The 23,359-nt window shown below is 38.6% G+C and overlaps 1 protein-coding gene across 1 annotated transcript in view; it reads left to right on the plus strand.

Moving 5' to 3' along the window:
• Znf81 (zinc finger protein 81) overlaps window positions 1-20,973 on the plus strand; it is a 54,427-nt gene extending 33,454 nt beyond the window's left edge. Inside the window, exons 3-4 of the mRNA XM_077107579.1 lie at window positions 581-676; window positions 18,838-20,973. Coding sequence (XP_076963694.1) covers window positions 581-676; window positions 18,838-20,540 — 1,799 coding nt within the window. The 3' untranslated portion in view covers window positions 20,541-20,973. The remainder of the gene's footprint in view (window positions 1-580; window positions 677-18,837) is intronic.
• Window positions 20,974-23,359: the final 2,386 nt, after the last annotated feature.

A 23,359-nucleotide genomic window follows, 5' to 3' on the forward strand; every position in this document is an offset into this window, starting at 1 on the left:
CACTCAGTGCAACTAATATGCAGCCATAAATCAATTAGCATGTATTTAGACATTTACAGTTTTGCTACTATAAACAGAAATGACAAATACATATAGACAGTAAGTTTGCATAAGTGTTTAGATTTTCTAGTGGTGGACAGAGAGAGAATGGGGGTGGGATGTGATTTTTCTAGTGGTGGACAGAGAGAGAATGGGGGTGGGATGTGATTTTCAAGATGGAGACAACTGCTTTCAGAGATGGTGTTGGAAGGATGGGCAGTGTGATGGCATTAGGCAGCCTGTTCTGTGATGGCACACTGTAGTGTGTGGTGCTACCACAGGAAGCTACCTCCTGGCCCTGTCTGTCATCCCACAGTGGAGATTACCATGTGGGAAGGGGTATGGTGGTGACTGCAGTGTCCCAAGATGGAAGTGGTTTGGGTGGAGTCAAATGTTGGTGGATAGGGAACTGCAGCTCGAGTGTTCCTGTCCATGCAGGCGGCTTGCAGTGGTTCTGGGCTCCAGGCAGGGTACTTGTTGGGTTCTGGTCTGGGCTCTGGGCGAGGCCTGGACCTAATTCTTTATCATTTTCTGTTAACAGGGTTTGAAGTTCCCAAGCCAGAGGTCATCTTCAAGTTGGAGCAAGGAGAGGAGCCATGGATATTGGAAGGAGAAACCCCACATCAGAGTTATTCAGGTGTGTGAGTGTAAACCAGGTAGAAGATACACATGGAAATAATTTTCTTTCCTAAGAGAAGCCTGAGCATTTAAAATGCTACCCTTATTAAAGGTTTTAAACCTTAGGAATTGCTCAAGGATAGAAAGTTTTAGCCTCTCAGGTACCAAATTATTCTTTCCCTTTCTTTTCCTTCCTGTTATAAACTGTCTTCTTTGCTTGACTTTCTTCCAGGAGAATTGCCCCTAATTTCTATAGTCTGGATCACATGCCAGGCTTTCTTACTATGGATCTTGCTTTCCTATCACATTTTTTTTTGTACTGGGAATTAAACCCAGGGGCACTTAACCACTGATCCACATCCCCAGCCCTTTTTTGGTATTTTATATAGAAACAGGGTCTTGCTGAATTGCTTAGTGCCTTGCTAAGTTGCTGAGTCTGGCTTTGAACTTGCAATCCTCCTGCCTCAGCCTCCTGAGCTACTGGGATCCTCCTATCACATTTTAACACTATATCACTTCAATCAGACTCCCAGAGTATTAGATTCTTATAATATTCATTCAGGTTTTAAGGAATTGCATTCTTTAAAAATCAGCTATTTTCTCTTTCTTATTCTTCCTAGTATCCTTTAGCTTTCTTCTTCCATTCATATTCATCTTCTCCCTCTAAGATATTAAAGAAAAACATTTACAACCAGCCTTACTTTCTATTTTCTTTGTAAGTATCAGCTTCAAATTCCTCACTCCTCTCCACCTTTTCATAGCCCCATGCCTCTCTTATCTTATGATATTGCTTCACTTTCACTTAGCATTTTTTTCTTTTAAAATCAACTTTATTAGGGGCTGGGGTTGTGGCTCAGCAGTAGAGTACTTGCCTAGCATGTGCGAGGCTCTGGGTTCAATCCTCAGCACCACATAAAAATAAATGAATAAGGGTATTGTGTCCAACTACAAATAAAATATTAATAAAAATCAGTTTTATTAAGGCATAACTTAAATAGAATAAAATGTATCCATTTTAAGTGTGCGGTTTGATGGTTTTGATAAAGGTATACACTGGCATGACAACATAACATTTCCATCACACAAAATGCTTCCTAATGCCCCCTGGAGTAAACACTATTACTTTAGCCCCAGGCAAACACTGACATGTTTGTTTTTTTGGTACAAGGGATTGAATCCAGGGGTGCTTTACCACTGATCTACATCCCCAGGCTTTTTTATTTTTTATTTTGAAACAGGGTTTCACTAGGTAGTTTACAGCCTCAGTGAGTTGCTGAAGCTGGCTTTGAAACTGTGGTCCTCCTGCTTCAGGCTTCTAAACGGAATTACAGGTATGCGCCACCATACACGGCTGACATGATTTTTATCACTATAGATTAGATTTGTCTTTATTAATGTTTCATATAAGTATATCATAAGGTATATACTCTTTTGAGTTTGGCTTCATTAACTCAGTATAGTCATTTTGTAATTCTATTCCTGTTTCATTCTGAGTAGTACACCATGATATGAATATATAAGTTGAGCATCCCTATTTCAGAAATTAAAAAATCCAAAATTCTCCCAAATCTGAAACTTTGTGAGCATTGATAGGACACTTGTCAGATTTTGAAGCAATTCAGATTTTAAAAAAATTTTAGTTGTAGATGGACACAATACCCTTATTTTATTTGTTTATTTTTATGTGGTCCTGAGGATCGAACCCAGTGCTTTACCTTCTAGACACAAACCCAGCCCCAAGATTTCAGATTTTTGAAATAAGTATGCTCAGTTGGTAAAGTCTTTGCAAATATTCCAAAATATGAAAAGCCCCCAAATCTGAAAAACTTCTGGCCTTAAGCATTTTGCATAAGGAATGCTCAACCTGTTTTGTAATTTGTTAATCTGTACACCTGTTGATGGATAGGAGGTTGGTTAAAATTTGGTCACTAGGAATGAAGCTGCAGTGAACATTCTGATGTGCCTTGTGTGAATGTGAATTTGTTTATATTTCCTTTGGGTAAATAATTAAGATTGGAATTTCTGGGTCAAGAAATTGCCAACCGTCTTGCAAATTGGTTGTATCATTTTATATTCCCAATAGCAATACATAAGGATTGTTGTTGCTATACGTCTTTGTCAACAGTTGATATCATCAGTCTCTTTAATTTTTGCTACTGAAATGGATATGCATGCTATTTCATTATGTTTTAAAGTTGCCTTCCTCTGATAAGAGTAATGATGCTAAGCATCTTTTCATGTGTGTATTGACATTTGTACAATTTTTGTAAAGTGTCTGTTTATATCTTCCCCATTTTTATTGGGTTATTTGTCTTCTTATTATTGAGTCAATGTATTTGTTCAATTTAATACCTTTGCCATATATATTTATTGCTAATATTTTGTTCCAGTCTGTGGCTTGTGATTTTATTTTTATTTTTTTGTGTGTGTGGTGCTGGGGATTGAACTCAGGGCCTTGTACATGGGAGGCAAACATTTTACCAACTGAGCTATATCCCCAGCCCTAATTTTATTTTTAGTGGTGTCTAACAAAGTACAAATATTTTAATTTTGATGGAGTCTGGTTTATCATCTGTTTTATTGTTTGTACGTTTTGTGATCTGTTTAAGAAATTTTTGCCTACTACTAGGTCACAAAAATTTTCTGATATTTTCTTCTATAGCTTTATAAGCTTTTTCAGTTTAGGTCTAGGGTCCTTTGTGTGTGTGTGTGTGTGTGTGTGTGTGTGTGTGTGTGGTGCGCACATGAGTGGGGGGTAAGGATTGAAGTTCATTTTAATTTTTAGTTTTAGTTTTTTTGGTACTGGAGATTGGAGGTGCTTAACTGATGAGCCACATTCCCAGCCCTTTTTATTTTTTATTTTGATACAGGGTCTGGCCAAGTTTCTTAGGGTCTTGCTAATTTGCTGAAGCTGGTCTTGAACTCGAAATCCTCCTGCCTCAGCCTCCCAAGTTGCTGAGATTATGAGCATGCACCATTGCACCCAACTGAGGTTCATTTTTAAAAAATATTTATTTAGTTGTAGATGAACACACAGTATCTTTATTTATTTATATGTGGTGCTGAGGATTGAACCCAGTGCCTCACACATGCAAGGCAAGTGCTTTACCACTGAGCTACATATAGCCCCAGTCCCCTGAGGTTCATTTTTAAAATAAATGTATTCTGGTTGTTACAGAACCTTTTTTTGAAGAGTTTTTCTTTTTCCCATTGAAATTCTTTTTTTGTTTTGTTTGTTGTACCAGGGATTGAACTCAGGAGCACTTAACCTTAACCTCTGAGCCACATCTGCAGCCCTTTTTTTGTATTTTATTTAGAGACATGGTCTCACTGAGTTGATTAGTGCTTTGCTAAATTGCTGAGGCTGATTTTTTTTTTTTTTGGTATCAGGAATTCAACTCAGAGGGACTCAACCTCTGAGCCACATCCCCAGTCCTATTTTGTATTTTATTTAGAGACAGGGTCTCACTGAGTTGCTTAGTAGCTCACTGTTGCTGAGACTGGCTTTGAACTTGAGATCCTCCTGCCTCAGCTTCCCAAGCTGCCAGGATTACAAGTGTGCGCCTCTGCGCCTCGCTGGTAATTAATTAATTAATTAATTAATTTTTTATTTGTTCTGATTAGTTATACATGACAGCAGAATGCATTCCTATTCATTATACACAAATGGAGCACAACTTTTCATTTCTATGGTTGTACATGATATAGAGTCGCACCATTTGTGCAGTTGTACATGTATCTAGGGTAGTGATGTCCATCTCATTCCACCATCTTTCCTGCTCCCGTGTTCCCTTTCCTCTCCTCCCTCCCCATTGCCCAATCCAAAGTTCCTCCATTCTTCCCATGCCCCCCCACCCCTCCACCCCACCCCCGCCGCCTGCCCATTATGGATCAGCATCCACTTACCAGGGAGAACATTTGGCCTTTGGTGTTTTGGAATTGGCTTACTTCGCTTAGCATGGTATTCTCCAACTCTATCCATTTACCTGAAAATGCCATAATTTCATTCTCTTTTAATGCTACATAATATTCCATTGTGTATGTATACCACAGGGTCTTTATCCATTCATCTATTGAAGGGTATCTGGGTTGCTTCCACAGTTTAGCAATTGTGAATTGAGCTGCTATAAACATTGATGTGGCTGTGTCACTCATTATAGTATGCCAATTTTAAGTCCTTTGGGTATAGACTAAGGAGTGGGATAGCTGTGTCGATGGTGGTTCCATTCCAAGTTTTCTAAGGATTCTCCATATTGCTTTCCAGAGTTCCTGCACCAATTTGCAGTTCCACCAGCAGTGTATGAGTGTACTATTTTCTCCATATCCTCACCAACACTTATTGCTGTTTGTATTCTTAATAGCTGCATCCTGACTGGAGTGAGATGAAATCTTAAGTAGTAGTTTTGGTTTGCCTTTCTCTAATTACTAGAGATGTTGAAATTGTTTCATATATTTGTTGATTGAATGTATAGCTCCTTCTGAGAAGTGTCTATTCAGCCCCATAGCCCATTTATTCATTGGGTTGTTTGTTTGTTTGTTTGTTTTGGTGTTAAGTTTTTCGAGTTCTTTATATATCCTAGAAAGTAGTGATCTATCTAATGTGCCTGTAGTAAAGATGTTCTCCCACTATGTAGGTTTTCTGTTCACCTCATTGATTGTTTCTTTTGCTGAGAAGAAGCTTTTCAATTTGAATCCATCCTATTTATTGATTCTTGATTTTATTTCTTGTGCTATAGGAGTCTTATTAAGGAAGTCAGGGCCTAATCCAACATGATGAAGATTTGGGCCTACTTTTTCTTCTGTTAGGCACAGGGTCTCTGTTCTAATTCCTAGGTCCTTGAACCACTTTGAGTTGAGTTTTGCTGCATATGGATTTCCAATTCTCTCAGCACCATTTGTTGAAGAGGCTATCTTTTCTCCAATGTATGTTTTTGGTGTCTTTGTCTAGTATGAGGTAACTGTATTTATGTGGGTTTGTCTCTGTGTTTTCTATTCTGTACCATTAGTCTACATGTCTATTTTGTGCCAATACTGTGCCGTTTTTGTTAGTATAGCTCTGTAGCATAGTTTAAGGTCTGGTATTTTGATGCATCCAGCTTCACTCTTTGAGGCTGATTACAATCCTTTTGCCTCAGTCTACCAAGCTGCTGAGATTACAGGCATGTACCACTATGCCTGGCCTATTCCCATTGAATTTCTTTGGCGTGTTTATCAAAATCAATTGAATTTATGCGGCTGCTCCTCAATTTCGGTGGGATTATACCCTAACAAACCCATTTAAAATGACATCAGTGAAAAATTCATTTAATACACCTAACCTATTGAATGTCATAGTATAGTTTCTACTTGATGCATATCACTTTCACACTATCACAAAATCAAAAAATTATAAATTGAGCCAGGCGCAATGATGCATGCCCATAATCCCAGCTAGTTGGGAGACTGAGGAGATTATAAATTCCAGACTAGCCTGGGCAACTTGGTGAGACCCCGTTCCGAAATAAAAACTAAAAATGACTGAGGGTGTAGCTTAGTGGTGTATCACTTGTCTAGCATGCAGAAGGCCCAGATTCAAGCCCCAGTACCACATAATACAAACAACAGTTGTTAGAGTTCCCATGAGACATACTGTAAATACTGTACCGTTCAGGGTCGCATAGGGAGCACCAGGTTCAGTCAGGAGGTAGAAAAAGTAATGGGAAAGCAGGGTTGTATTTTTTTGTGTGTGTGTGATAAGAAATAGACCAGCCATAGTGATCAGGCTAGGCAGGGTTATAATTTACTAGTTTGAATAACTTCAGTGGGCTCCAGGGTATAGGGATTGTTCCTACTTGCCTGGTACCTGTCTCTGGGGTGATTAGGTAAGGGATATAGCATATCACTCACCCTGTGAGAGCCCAGTGAAGGAGGTAGTCATGGGCATGGACTATGGATTGGTTGATTTGCATTTGTAAGTATGAGAAGGGTATATTCATGATTTGAATCTTTTCCTTTCTTGAGGAATTAGCCAGCTCTGGAAGGGGCAGTTTCTTCTGGATCACCTTAAGCCCCAGATGCCAGTGCACCAAGAATATAGGAAATTAAGAAATATAGCTAACATGTGGTCCTTTAGACAAACCCATACATTTTTATTATTATAGGTTTTATACTAAGTCTTCAAATCAGTTGATACAAGTTGGTCATTTGCATTTCAATATGAATTTTATAATCAAATTGTACTTTTTACAAAAAGCCTACTGGGATTTTGTTTGGAGCTGACTCTACTCTGTGGATCAAGTGTAGAATTGGTATCTTAATAATACTGAGACTTCTAAGCTATGAATATGGCATATTTCAGCAATTGCTTAGACCTTTAATTTCTTTCAGTAGTGTTATAATTTGATTGTAGAGATCTTATGCACTCTTTATTAAATTTATCCCTAAGTATTTGATGGTTTCGATACTATTATAAATGGAATTATGAATTCTATACTGAGCTACATTCCTAACCATAGTTTTATTTTGTTTTGGTACTGAGGATTGAACCCAAGGGTGCTCTGTCATTGAGCTATGTCCCCAGTCCTTTTGATTTTTTTAATTTGAGACAGACTCTCACTAAATTATGGAGGCTGGCCTTAAGCTCGTGATTCTCCTGCTTCAGCCTCCCAAGTCAGTAGGATTACAGGTGTGCACCACCACACTAATTTTTTTTTAGTTTTCAAATTATCTACTGCTAGTAAAATTTTCTAGTGATTGATTTTTGTACATTCACTTTATACATTGACTTGTTACATTTCTACATCTACCTTTGAATTTTTCATAGGTACTTCAGGTATTTTCCTCTTGATCATTATCACTTAAAAATAGGGATACTTTTACTTCTTTTTAAATCTCATGTTTTTAATTTGTTTTCCTTTCCTTATTTTATTGACCTTCAGTTCAGTGTTGAATAGGAGTGATGAGTATGGACATACTTGCTGTATTTTCCGTATTAGGGATAAAAATTAGGTCTTTTAAAGTCTGGTATGAGCTGTAGGATTTTTTTTTTTTTGCTGTTGTTGCTGCTGCCATTTATAGGTTATATAAGAACCTTTCTAATTCTAGCTTGTTGAAGTGTTTTTTGTTTTATTTTTATCATGGTTAAATGTTGAATTTTGTCAAGTGCTTTCTTTATGTATTAGATTGATTCTAGAAGTTTTTCTTTTGTTCTATTGATATGGTGAATTTATTTCTTGATTTTGGAGGGGGTACTGGGAATTGAACCCAGGGATGATTAACCACTGAGCCACATCCCCCAGCCCTTTTTTATATTTTACTTAGAGACAGGGTCTCTCTGAGTTGCTTAGGGCCTTGCTAAATTGCTGAAGCTAGCTTTGAGTTTGGGATCTTCCTGCCTCAGCTTCCTGAGCCTCTGAAATTACAGGTGTGCACCATCATGCCTGGCTACTTCTTGATTTTTATTTCTTATTTTGAGACAGGGTCTCCCTAGGTTGCATAGGGACTCACTACGTTGCTGAGGCTTATTTCTTAATTTTTAAATGTTGAATGAACCTAGCATTTCTGAGATAAATGCTGTTTGACTTTCATGTATTATTCTTATTATGTAATGATTCTATTTACTGATATTTTGTTTAAAATATTTCCATGTTTCCATGAGTGATACTAGTTTGTAGTTTTCTTTTTTGGCAATGTCTTTGTCATGTTTTTAAATTAGGGTTATAGTTAGAAGTGTTCCCTTCTCTATTTTCAGAAATAGTTTGTATAAGATTGTTATTTCTTGATGTGAAAATTTTAATAACAAATCCAATTTCTTTACTAGACATAGGGCTTTTCTGATCTTTGATTCATTTTTTGCCAGTCCTAGTAAGTTGTATCTTTCAAGGAATTTGTTAGTTAACTTTATAGTGTCTAATTTAATCCGGTTGTGGTCTAAAAACAGTGTAGGATTTCAGCATATGCTATTTTTAAGGGAATGTTTCCTGCATCTCTGAAAAGAATTCAAGTTGGTTGTATTTTTTTGAAATCTACTGTTGCCTTACTGTTCAACTCCAAGGCTAAAAATGTCCCAGCATGCTATTTATTAATCCTAAAGGAAGAACTTGGAGGATTCAACAGAGAAGTTTTGGACATTATTACTTACTCATCCCTCAGTGGCAGTGGGCCAGGATAAAATGGAGGACCATATTCTGCCTACAAGCAGGGGGAATATATAGGGTAGGTTGCAACCTACCACTGCACAGATGGATTTCTTCAGATGTTTTATAAGTATGTTTTCTTTACAGCCAGGGCTACTCTGTTTAGATCCTGTCTTAAAGATTGAAGATAAGGGAAGTGGCCAGCTCCCCCTCTCTGTTTTCTTTGTTATCACATTCTTTAGACACCTTCTTTTACTACAAGCATTCCTAGGTACTGATTGATGTTCAACCCAGCATTCCACTCCTTCAGTGGCTTAGAAGCCATTCATGTCCCTCACATGAGGGTCAAACCCTCAAATATATTCTGTGATACCCTCAGGACAGGGCTCTGGAGGCACATTGCATCCATATCTTACAACAGCATTACAAAGAGCAAGAACATTACAAGAGCAAGGCGAATCAATGTGTCACAATGGCCTGTGCCTGTTTTACTGTTCGTTTGGCCTCTTTAAAGCCCTCAGTATGAGGGTCAGTCCAGACCCACACTGTCTCTTATACAAATAATACAGGGGTTATAATAACTGAGCCAGGTGAGGGATAAAAGCCTTCCAATAACCCAGTAGTCCCACAAGTTCTTGGATTTGCTTTACTGTGTTGGGAAGTAGAAATGCCTAGACTTCATCTATTATAGCTCAAGGTCTAACCATTTTTTTACCCGACCCAAGAATTTCACTGATAATCCAGGGTTTATGGCCCATCCTGTCCCTTGCAAATGAGTCAAAAGCATGGGTGCCACCTCAGTGGATGATGAAAAAGATTCAGAAGAGAGAAGAATGCCATCAACAGAATGAAACATTTTTGTCTGTGGAGGTATAGACCAAGTTTCTAAGTCTTACACCACTGTACTCATATGGTGGGTACTCTGGAGATATCCTTGAAGTAATGACCTAAACGTCCATTGTCCACTATCAGCTTAACTATTGAAAGCAAAAGGGTCTTGACTTCAGAGGCTTTGTCTATGATAAAGGATGCATTAGCAAGATCTAATACACAATGATATGTTCCCAGCTGGGTACTGAGCTCTTGTAAAATGGTGGCTATATTGCAAAGGGTTTTGTAAGTTGGAGGCACCACCTTATTTAATTCCGTAACCCACAGTCTTATGTCACATTCCATCCTGTTTTTTTACAGGCCATACAGGGGAGGTAAATGGATTGTGTTTGGGGAAAATTATAATACTTTAGCTAATTCATACATGGTTTCACTTATCTCTTGCTGGCCATCAAGGAGCTGATATTGTTTGATGGCAACAATTTGGGGGTTGCAGGCAAAACAACAAGGAGGTATTTTATGTGCTCTCTTTTATTTATAGTTTTTTTTAAAATTAGTGCATTATAGATATACACAAAGGTGAAATTCACTGTGGTTTATTCATACATGTACATAGGATAGTTTGGTCAGTTTCATTTCTCTATTCCTCCCTTTTCCTATCCCTCCTTCCTCCTCCATAACCCTCTTCCTCTGCTTTACTGATCTTTCTTCTATTTTTATAGGATCACTCTTCCTTCCTTATTTTGGTCTAGTTTCTTTTCTTTTCTTTCTTTCTTTCTTTCTTTTTTTTTTTTGAGAGAGAGAGAGAAAGAGAGAGAATTTTTTTAATATTTATTTTTCAGTTTTTGGTGGACACAACATCTTTATTTTATTTTATGTGGTGCTGAGGATCAAACCCAGTGCCCCGCGCATGCCAGGCGAGCACGTTACTGCTTGAGCCACATTCCCAGTCCTGTTTTGGTCTAGTTTCTACATATGAGAGAAAACATTCAACTCGTGACTATCTGGATCTGGCTTATGTAACTGAGCATGATGTTCTCTCATTCCATCTATTTATTAGCAAATGTCATAATTTCATTCTTCTTTACAGCTGAGTTAAACTCCATTGTGTATGTGTATGTATGTATGTATATGTGTGTATACATATATGAACACACACATAAAATCACATTTTGTGTGTGTATATATAATATAAATACATATATATTATATACACACACATACATACATACATAAAATCACATTTTCTTTATCCATTTGTCTGTTGATGGGCATCTTGGCTGGTTCCATAACTTGGCTATTGTGAATTGCATTAGCATGTCCTCTTTATATTGGCTTTATAGGAGCTGGGGTTGTAGCTCAGTGGTAGAGTGCTTGCCTAGCACATGTGAGGCAGTGGGGTCCATCTTCAGCACCACATAAAAATAAATAAATAAAATAAAGGTAAATAAATTGTGTCTATCTGCAATTAAAAAAAACATATACAAATTGGTGTAGCCAATATGGAAAGCAGTATGGAGATTTCTTGGAAAATTGGGAATGGAACCACCACTTGACCCAGCTATCCCACTCCTCAGCTTGTACCCAAAGGACTTAAAAACAGCATACTATGGGGCCACAGCCACATCAATGTTTATAGCAGCACAATTCACAATAGCTAAATTGTGAAACCAAACCAGATGCCCTTCAGTAGATGAGTGGGCTCTCCTTTCATTACATCTCCTAATAGGAGAGGTGTTCTCTCTTTTTGGAGTAGGAATCCATTCCACCTTTCTGATCACCTCCCCTTTTGCTTCCTTATTGAAAGGTAATAGCTGTAACCTCTTGTCCTTCAGCAATTATATCCATAACTATACCAGGGTGTCATTAGTCATTTATCTGTTTTCCCTTCATCTACACCTGCTGCTGTTAGGTCCACTCACATCTGTCTATTGGAGACTCAGAAAGGTCTTTCCGGTTTGGATTGGGTTTTACTGTTTTCTGCCATAAGCAGTTGTGTGGCTTGCTGGAGTGGTTGCCCTACTAACAGGGATATAATATTGATACCAGGGCACCATAAATATGTGTAGAATAGCATCCCTCATCCCAGCAGTAAAGGTCATACCGTCTTGTTCTGGGAAAGGCTGCACAGAAATAGCATGTTTCATTCTCAGTTCCAACAAATAGCTCTATAGTGCTTCCATAAAGAGCCAGGTACCTCTGGGCATAGGAATGCCTTTTGAATTTGGTCTTATATTGGGAATGGCAAGAAACAGCCAAGCTAGTAACGACCCCACACCTTCATCAGCATTAGTGGTGTGAAACCACTAATATAAAGCATGGGGGACAGTTACCAAAGGCATTTCATAAAGTTCTATACTATTCAACATTATCCCATCTGTTCCAGTGTCCCACAAGTGGAGCAGTCATGCAGGTACACTTTCTTTCATTTTCTGCCTGAACTTGGACCCCAGTTCCATTGGCTTCATGGGTTATACAGTCTATGGTGGTATGTAAATATCTCTCTGTGGCAGGGAGCAGATCTGGGTCCACCACTTCAGGATGTTTCTGCTGGGTCTTTAACTTTTGTACCATTATCAGTTTAGCTTCCATTATATCTTCATCTTCCACCTCAACTTCTGAGTTACTGGAACTAGTGGACTTCCTGAGTGGATTCCACATATGGGTATCCCAGTTTTACTAGTCACCAATGCCCTATTATGGGGTCTGGGCCCATGATGCCTGTTCAGTTTAGCATAATAGCATGATCTACAGACACTCATCTGCAAGTTCTAAGTGCCACTGTAGCACATTCTTGCTGTCAACCTGTCCTAACCTAGCTACTTTTTCTAGTTTTAACTATTCTTGTACTCGGCAGAGCTGAGCCTGAGTGGCTAGCTCCTGTTCTGGGGCTAACTTTAATGCACACGATAGGAGCCTTGCCACCACTACAGTGGCATTATTTGTTTACTTTCACTTTCCTACAACTACTTTGGATGCTGCTTCCAACATTTTCAGCACCCTTCTTTTCATTTTCAGAGTATCTCCATACCCACCCAGTGGTCCAGACCCCTCTAATAGGAAGCCACCTAAATCCAGGTGGCCAGCCCAGGATATTCCCCGCAGACTGTCTGCCCTTTCCCAATTCCAGAATCAACTCAACATGTTCCCCTTTGGGGTCCTGCCAACTATGCCAATTGTTCCACCCCGGGGCTGGAAATTCCCTAGTACTGTTTACCAATTCCAAAGGAAGAACTTGGAGAACTCAAGAGAGAAGTTTTGGACATTGTATTCCTTACTACTCAGTGGCAGTGGGCTGGGATACAGTGGAGGGCCACACTGTGCCTACAAGCAGGGGGAATAGATAGGCTAGGTTGCGAGCTTTCCTAGGCACAGATTAGTATTTAACCCAACACTTACTGATTTGTCTTCTACTTGTTCAAGCATCTATGCGTAATTTTGGGGTAAAAAATGGCAAGAAGATTTTAAAATTTATATGGATATGCAAAATATCTAGAATACCCAACAGAGCCTTGAGAATGAAGAAAAAGTATGGAAGATAGACAATACCTAATGTTAAGATTCACTTAAAAGGAAAAAGATTTACTATAAAGCAACAATAATCCAGGCCATATGGTATTGGTATAAGGATAGACAGATATGTAAAGAGATTGGAAGAAAGTCTAAAATTAGACCCAAACATATACAGACAACTGATTTTTGACAAAGCTGCCAATGCATTTCAAAGGGAGAAATGAAAGTCTTTTCAGTAAATTGTGCCGGAACAAATGGATATCGGTATTAATGGAAAAAATAATACTTTGATCCATGGCTCATACCATATACAACAATTCAAGTTCTAGTATTACTGAATTGTTTTTTATTGGATCAACCCATCTAACTGATAATAACTGTTAACTATAGAAAATATTTTAAAACAAACTACTGAAGACACTGGGAAGTTATCAAAAGAATATTTTTCTCACCTATTGTATATGGATGTAGTAGTTTGGGATTGTGTCCCAAATATTATCAATGTTATTTTATAATAAAGTAAAGCTTTATTCTTTTATATTATTCTGAGGAGAGTTTTTTTCCCCACAGAAGAAGAAATATTTGTTTGCTTATTTATTTTTGTGCCAGGGATTGAACTCAGGGGCGTTTACCCACCAAGCCACATTTCCAGCCCCCTCATTTATATTTTATCAGAGACAGGGTCTTACTGAGTTGCTTAGGCCCTTGCTAAGTTTTGAGGCTGGGTTTGAACCCATGATCCTCCTGCCTGAGCCTCCCAAGTTGCTGGGATTAAAGGCATGCACCTCCCTGCCTAGCTTATTTATTTACTTTTATATGGTGTTGAGGATTGAGCCCAGTGCCTCACATGTGCTAGGCAAGCATTCTGCCACTGAACTACAACCTGAACCCAGTGTTAATGTTCTTATCATAACAGACAATTAACTAGGCTACACTCAACCTGGAAATGTTGTCTCATGGAATGTGGGTAGCAACCCAGCTTTTAGTTCAGCAGCTTTTAGTTTGCCCCACCATGCAGATTGGAGTGGTCAGCCAGAGACATATGCAAAGTGTACACAGAGAATTTGGCATTCATTTTCTTTTTGTTCTTTCTTTTGAGGTTGCCCTCTTAATCTGTCGTGGCCCTGGGCACCCCAGCCTTCCTCCCCTGGTTCCTCTGGCAACAGGATGACAAGATTTTATGGGAATTTGAACTGGTTCACATTGCTGCTAAAAGTGCAGCTACTTTGAACATAAACCAGAAGAAGAGGGAACTCTGTGTTGATAACTTCATGTATCTTTGGACTACCCCCCAAAGTCTTCTTGCTTTTGATATTTGTTTGTTGGTTGGTTTTGTTTTTATAGAAAATATGTTTAATGAACACAGAGGTATCTTTCTTAAGGAACTTATTCCTCCGTACTAGAATCTTATGATTGATTCTTGTACATTGTATTCTAAGACTTTACTAAATTTGCTTATTAATTCTAGTAGGTCTTTTGGCAAATAACCAAAATTTTCTATGTACATTATCTTGTCTTCCTATCATTATCTTATTAATATATAAGCCCTTTATTTTTATTTTATTTCCAGTCTAAAGGCAATAACTTTTAGTCTTTCACCATTAAGTATATCTGTGGTTTTTCTTAGATGGCCTTTATTAATTTGTGACAATTTCTATCTACTTCTAGTTCAAAGAAAATCTTTTTTTTTTCTTTTTCTATTTTGGAATTTCTTATCAGTCTCGAAGTACATGAAAAATAAAAAGTACTATAAATATTTCTTAGTGATTATTCCATATAAGTATAAAGTTTTATTTTTTATAGATGCATCAATACATCTGATAATTAATTTAACCCATCCTCTATGATAGCAAGCTATTTCAGATTTTCTTAGCACTGAAAACTGGAAACAGTGTTCATCAGTATATGTCTAATCTTTTTTTTCCTTTTTTTTATTGGTTGTTCAAAACATTACAAAGCTCTTGACATATCATATTTCATACAAGTGGGTTATGAACTCCCATTTTTACCCCAAATACAGATTGCAGAATCAATGGATGTTGAATTTCCAAATGCTACTTCTACATATGTTGAGGTGAACTTTTATTTCCACTAATGTGGTAAATCTCATTGATTTTTTTCAGGTGTTAAACTAACTGTGTATTCCTGGAATAAAAATTACTTGATTTTGGCATATTATCATCTTTATGTATGCCTTTATTGAATTAGCAGTATTTGGTAAAGATCTTAATCTCCATGTTTATGAGAGGCATTGGTGTTTAGATTTGGGGGAAATTTCCCTTATAATATCTTTGATTTTGATATTGTTAATGGTAGTCTCATAAGATAAGTTGGCACATTTCATGCTTGCTCTGTTTTCTGAAAGACTTTGTTTGAAATTGCTGCACTTCTACGGGGATTAGTCACCACTCCTAGGCCTCGAAGCGTTTGAGTGGCTTGTTGTAATGGCCAATGTTGTGGCCATTCTTGACGAGAGATGATGCTAAGGTCTGCACCTGTTTCCAGTAGCCCATTAAATTCATGTCCTTGAATATTTAGTTTTAGCATGGGGTGAGAATCTAAATTTAAAGACAGCATAGCCCAATCTACACCTGTGGAGCCTAATCCCTTGGAACCTCTTTCTACAACATGACTGGAAAATTTATCATGTAGGCTTGGTATTATTAGTAACTGTGCTATTCTATCTCCTGGTGAAATTACTGATATACCGTTTGGAGAACTGGCTATAATTTTTATTTCACCTTCATAATCGGGATCAATTACCCCAGGACTTATCATAAGTCCTTTTAGAGTAGAAGAGCTGCGTCCCAATAATAAGCCTACTGTTCCTTTGGGAAGAGGTCCTTTTACCCCTGTGGGAATGATTTGAACTCCCATCTCTGGAGTTAGTACTGCTCTGGCGGAGGCACAGATGTCCAACCCTGTGCTCCCTCTGGTTTGTCTGATGAGGGATCTGATGGACAATGTGTCCTGGGCACTACCCTGATGGGGTTGCTGGGTTCCTCCAGTGCTCCGTATATTTGTGGTTTTGGGCCCCGGAGCATTGGGCCCCCTTGTACATTTTTTGGCAATGGAGCCCGATGCCTTTCTCCACGATATCGTGGATAAACACTTGGTCCTTGTTCGTTTTTTTGATAATGGAGTACCCTCTATCATGGTTTGAGAACTGCATTCATTAGCCCAATGTCTCCCTCTACGGCATCGTGGGCAAATACCCGGTATTCTACTCCTTTGAACCTAGTTTTGTTAAACCCTCCTCCTATGGGGCAATTCCTTTTAAAATGTCCTGTTTGTTCACAATTATAGCATGTTCTTGGCTTGGCATCTAAAGCCTGTTTTACTGCAGCTGCCACAATTTACCCTAGTTCATTAATGTCTGGCATCTAAAGCCTGTTTTACTGCAGTTGCCACGACTTGCTCTTGTTCATTAATGTCTCTACATAATTTAATATATGTGTTTAAATCTTCATGTTTCCATGGTCTAATGATATCTCTGCACCAAAGATTCGCTTGGTCATAAGCCAGTTGTTTTATTAATGGCATTGCTTGTTCTGTATTCCCAAAAACTCTGGTAGCTGTTTGAATAAGCCTATCTACAAATTCAGCGTAAGATTCATTAACTCCTTGTATTATCTTAGATAATTGGCCTTGTAAACCTCCATGTCCTTGTAAAGTCTTCCATGCCTTAACTGCATCTACAGCAATTTGTAAATATACACCAGGATCATATGCAATTTGTTGCTGCTGATCCTCATAAGGTCCCTTTCCTAACAGCATATCTAGATTTCTCTGAGGATAACCAGCTGCTGCATTTTGCCTAGCTGTCTCCTTGCAAAATTCCTCATTGGCAACCTTCCATAACAGGTATTGTCCTCCATTTAGCACAGCTTTACACATATTAGCCCAATCTGCTGGCATCATGTTCAAGTTGGTAATGGATTTGACCAAGCTTACAGTGAAGGGTGCTTGAGGACCATAGGTTGTTACAGCCTCTTTTAGCTGCTTCACTGTTTTGAAATTTAAAGTATGGTGAATTCGCTGCCCTCCTACCTCAAATACAGGGCATGTTAATACTTGAGATCCTGTCTCAGGATCCGAACTATCAACTACGGGGGTTGGGGGCCTCCCAGCATATGGAGGTGGCCTTGTCAGTTGGACACTTACGTCCTCTGGTGATAGAAAGGTGTTAGTAGCAGTCTCCTGTAGAGGTGGTGCTGTTGGTTGGACACTTAAGCCCTCTGGTGATAGAAAGGTGTTAGTACCAGTCTCCTTTTGTAACTTTCCCCCTGATGGCCTTTTCTGCTTTACACTTTCTTTCTCTGTCTGACTACCTTGAGAGGCCTTCTCTTTTATTTGAATCTTTTCCTCTGTCTGACTAGCTCGAGAGACCTTCTTTTTTACTTGAATTTTTTTCTCTGACTAGCTCGAGAGACCTTCTCTTTTACTTGAATATTTCTACTATAACTATAATACAACCCAAGAAGATAACACCAAACAAAACTGAAACAGAATGAAACAAAATTGGAACAACAGAAAATCATTATAGCCTTTCTATCCTCCTGAAATGTCCATCTGTCCTTTCTCCCTATCTGTTCCTCAGATGCGAGTGGTTTTTCTTCCATCTTACACATCTCCAGGGACAGGCAACTTAAAACAGAAGTGAAGCAAAACAAAAGAGGAAAATGGCTACCCATCCTCTCGCCCTGCCCTCAGTGGCGAGCAGTTTACTTACCCTCAGTCGTTCCCCGTGGGAGCCACCAAATGCCGCAGTCTGGCTGGGCACAATTCAGGAGCCACTTGTCAAAAGAAAGAAACTTTATTTTTAGAACCACACATGCCAAACAAAACAGCTCCTCCGGAAAAAACCCTCAGAGCCCAACTGCCACCACCGGCTTCCCACATGCCACACTCCCTAACCACCAGCCTCCACACCTCCCACAATCCTCTTGCTCTTGAGGCCGATTGGCTGGGTCGCATGGGCGGAGCCAAAAAGTCCCCCAATGAGCAGCTCCGTGGCCTGAAAGGGCAGGGAAACAGCCCAATGAGCTTCACCGCAGAGGAGCCAATCAGCTAGATGTTGCTGGGGCCGCTGTGAGCCAATCATCAGCTGGCAGTCTGAAAGTTTGCTGGGGCCCCTTTGGCTGTGGCTCTCAACAAGTAAATTCCTTTCTATCATATTAATTTGTGTTTTTTGCTGATAATAGCAAGGTATAGTAATGAGACTAGTGAGGATTTATAATTGCAAGCTAATGAAGCCTAAGACTCTGATTCACCTTCTGTCTGCATAGTCTCTCCACAGATATTTTCCCTTAAAATCCTTATCTTATAAATCTTCTGTCCATCCTATTTGATGGCCAAGCTTCCTACCAAAATAGGGTTAGACTGCTTAGATTGAACTTGAATCTCTAATATTTAAGAGTAGTGTTTTACTGCAAATTATATGACCATTATGGGCTTCATTTCCATTATCTATAAAAGGTGAATGATAATGGTCAATACCTTATAGAGTGTTTTAAAGGATTAAATGTATTCATATGTATGTATTAGAATAGGACCTGGAATATTGTGTCACATAAGAAGTTGGTATATAATAATTGCTATATATGTATTTCATGGTATCATCATCATATTTCCATGGGTTTAATTTGGATAAGATTGTGTGTATCCTTTAATCTTCTGCTATCTATTCTTCATGTCACTTTTCATTTTTCTTTGTCTTTAGGTGGGAAGTTTGGAATTAAGAACTCAAAAAAAAGTACTTCTGCAAAAACTACATTTCATAGTGAAATAGAGGATAAAGATACAAGAGATGATTCACTGTATTCTGTTTTAGAAGAACTGTGGCAAGATGCTGAACAGATAAAAATATGCCAGGAAAAACAGAACAGCCCTTTGAATCACACTGATTTTATCAATAAGAAAATATTGAACACAGAATGGGATTATGAATATACAGACATTGGAAGTTGTGTACATCCAAGCCCAAATCTTATTCCTTCACAGAAAAGACCCCATAAACATGACTCATTTGAGAAACGTTTTAGGCATAATATGGACTTACATATTCATAATAAAAACAATACAACAAAGAACTTTGATAAAATTGTTAGTCATGGTCAAGTTTTCACCCAGAACACTTCCTTTACTAACCATGAAAATTCACATATGGGAGTGAAGTTCTGTGAAAGTGATCAGTGTGAAAAAGTTCTCAAACATGCACTCAGTCAAAATCTGAAATTTCCTGTTGGGGAGAAAGCAAGCACATGTGCTGAATTAGGAAAGATCTTCACCCAAAAGTCGTATCTCTTTGCACCTCCAAAAATTCATACTGTGGAAAAACCTCATGAACTTAACAAATGTGTAAATGCATTTACACAGAAACCACTACTCAGTATATATCTGAGAGTTCATAGAAATGAAAAACTATACATATGTTCTCAATGTGGAAAGGCTTTCCTCCAGAATTCAGAATTAATGATGCATGAGAAAAGTCATACTAGAGAGAAACCCTATAAATGCACTGAATGTGGAAAGTCATTTTTCCAGCTGTCATCTCTACTCAGGCATCAGACAACTCATACTGGAGAAAAACTCTATGAATGCAGTGAATGTGGGAAAGGCTTTTCCCTGAACTCAGCCCTCAATATACATCAGAAAATCCATACTGGAGAGAGACATCACAAATGTAGTGAGTGTGGAAAAGCCTTCACCCAGAAGTCAACACTCAGGATGCATCAGAGAATTCACACAGGAGAGAGATCCTATATATGCACTGAATGTGGACAGGCTTTCATCCAGAAGGCCCACTTGATTGCACATCAAAGAATTCATACCGGAGAGAAGCCTTATGAATGCAGTGATTGTGGGAAATCTTTTCCTTCTAAGTCCCAACTCCAGATGCATAAGCGAATTCACACAGGAGAAAAACCCTATATATGTAATGAATGTGGGAAGGCCTTCACCAACAGGTCAAATCTCAATACTCACCAGAAGTCTCATACTGGAGAGAAGTCTTATATATGTGCTGAATGCGGGAAGGCCTTCACTGACAGGTCAAATTTCAATAAACACCAGACCATTCATACGGGAGAAAAACCCTATGTTTGTGCTGATTGTGGACGAGCCTTCATCCAGAAGTCAGAGTTAATTACACATCAGAGAATTCATACTACAGAGAAGCCTTATAAATGTCCTGACTGTGAGAAATCCTTCTCCAAGAAACCACATCTCAAAGTACATCAGCGAATTCACACAGGAGAGAAACCGTACATATGTGCAGAGTGTGGGAAGGCCTTCACTGACAGGTCAAATTTCAATAAACATCAGACAATTCATACTGGAGATAAACCCTATAAATGCAATGACTGTGGAAAGGGCTTCACCCAGAAATCCGTTCTTAGTATGCATCGCAATATTCATACATGAAATAACCCTGTTTCTTAAAAATGAGAGAGCCTTACCGTAGAAGTCAGGTCTACTCATGTATTATAAAATTCATCTAAGACAGACCTTGTATGAATACACTGTATTAAAAAAAGCATTCATCAGGCTATCTCACCTGAGATGAAAAAAAAAATTAGAAGAGACCCTATAAGAATACATTGAAGAAAGGGGAATTTGGGGGCTGGGGTTGTGACTCAGTGGCACAGCGCTTGCCTAGCTTGTGTGAGGTGCAGGGTTTGATCCTCAGCACCACATACAAATAAACAAAATAAAGGTCCATTGACAACTAAAAGATATTTTAAAAGGGTCGGGGGGGTGAATTTAATATTTACACAGCCTCACAAAATACATTAGAATTAACATTGAGAATGCTGTCAGTTTGGTACATTAGGAAAACCCTGCCTATAGAAAGTATCATGAGGCAAATTATTACCAAATGCTTTATAGGTTGGAGGATGCATAATTATAGAAATGACAGTCATGTTTACTATGTTATAGTAAGCAGTTTAATAAGAAAATAATGTATTCATTGTGCAGACCTCTCAGTTCTTTTGGCTGTTTGTGGTAAAATATTGCATAACATATTGTATAATTGAATTGAAATTCTTTTTTAAAATTTAGAATGTTTATCAAATGTTTGTTATTGAACATATCTATCAAATGAATTCATAAGTTTAAAGTTATTTTGGCTTTTTATATACGCACATCTGCAGATATAATTTTATATGAACATATACTGTTTTCATACTGTTTTCCATGACATAGTATTCTTCTTTCATTGTGTACAATGCAAAATAGCCACAGATTCCTCCCATCCATTTATGCATGGCCCCTTTTGCAATGGTACCTTGTTGTTTCTTTTATTATGTATGTTATAGCTTGGATATGAAGTATCCCCTAAAAGCCCCTGTGTTAACTGCAAGAATGTTCAGAGGTGAAATGATTAGATTATGAGAGCTATAACCTGACCAGCCCATCCTAGTTTGAATGGACTAACTGGGTGATAGCTGTATGTAGGTAGGGCATGGCTCAAAGAGGTGGGTCACTGGGGGTATGACCTGGAAAGTTCGTCTTCCCTGCAGCCCCTTCCCCCCTTTCTCTCTGCTTCCTGATCACTATGAGCTGATAGCTTTCCTCCAGGGCAGTCTTTAGTCATTATGCTACACCTCACCACAGGCCCAGAGTGATGGAAGTGGCTGACCACAGACAGAACCTTGGAAACCATGAGCCGGAAGTAAACTTTTCCTCCTCTAGATTGGTTTTGTCAGTTATTTTGTTTATAGCAACAAAAAGCTAACACAAAGTACTTCTTATCTGCCGTTGCTCCTTGACTTTCAACTTGGCCATGTGATTTGCTTTGGCCAATGGACATTAGCAAAGAGATTCAAGAAGAGGCTGGAGAAGTGTGAAAGCCTGCCTTGAGGCTTACCCTTTTGTGCTGCTCTTTGGAATCCTGAGATCTCAATGTTAAGAAGCACAGATGCCCTACTGTGGGATGAGAAGCCACACAGAACAGAGGTGAGCCAGCTTAGCTGATGCCCCATAGATCAATTTACCTATGGGCTTGGAAATGAGTCCATCATAAGCCTATGTCCCCAGCCAAACCAGCCCAGCCCAAAATTGCCATGTCAGTTATACCAGCCAACCTGCAGAATTTTGAGTTAAACAAGTGATCATTGTTTTAGGCAACTATATTTTGGGGTAGTTTGTTGCATATCAAATGCTAAATAATACTTAAAAGTATATGTGTGTGAATTGTATTATACCCAAATATAATATGGCATTGGCTTTGGGCCTGAGAAGCTAATAGAGACTGGAGAAAAATGAGGAAATCTGTTTGCAAAATCTGGGAAAATGACAACCTATTAGAAAGGAAAAAATAGCAAATCATCACCATGCTCTGTGGGACTATAGAGAAGGTACCAAATGAACTTGTGGATCTGACTAAGAGATCTGCCATGGAATATGGTTGTCAGTTTGCTGATTTTAACCACATATGATAAGGTACAGAATGATAGAAATGAATTAAAGGAATACTTGTTCCCCTGGCAAGCAGCTGTTTTGGGAAATAACTTTAGCTCTTTAGCCATGAAAATATTCTCAAGATACAAAATGGCTGTAGGGTAAATATCAAGTCATGCGTATGTCTGTAAAACTCCTTATTACAATGTTTGAAATATTGTATTCTTTTGGTGCTCTCAGTGAAACAATGGGTGTCCAAAAATCTTGGTGACACGATTCCACAGTAGCCTGACACTGCTCTAAGTAGAAAGAAGCTTCTCTAAAAAGAATTACTGATGTGGCGTTTGGGGCATAGAGTTGATCTGAACAGATTCATAGGAAACTCATAGTTTTTAATTGAGTTTTACCTGTGGAACTACCTCCGTAATGGCCTTAAAGGAACTGAAACAATTCAAAATGAAAAAAATGGCCTCTGGAAAATCCCTAACTTCTGTGAACTGGATGCAAGACAACAATGTTACTCAGCTACAAGTGTGGACTATTTCTTATGGGAACTGAAGGATGTCTCAGAGGGAAGGCCCAAGAACAGTGTATTAAAATGGACTGGAAAGCCATTTCCAGGAAAAACTTGCCCTAATAAAAAAAAACACTATCTGCCCCTGGAGCAAGGGGACCTGACATTTTCTCTGTGGTATTTCAGAATTGTTATGGAACAGTGACTGACACATGCCTCTTATTGCTCTCCTGGCTGAATGGGAGTACCTATTGCAGTTAGTCTCTTTCTCCCCATATATATCTTAAGTGTGTGTTTGAGAGAGGCATGTCAAATAACTTGTCAT

Source organism: Callospermophilus lateralis, chromosome X (genome assembly GCF_048772815.1).
Source record: "Callospermophilus lateralis isolate mCalLat2 chromosome X, mCalLat2.hap1, whole genome shotgun sequence".
NCBI classification, from domain to species: Eukaryota; Metazoa; Chordata; class Mammalia; order Rodentia; family Sciuridae; genus Callospermophilus; species Callospermophilus lateralis.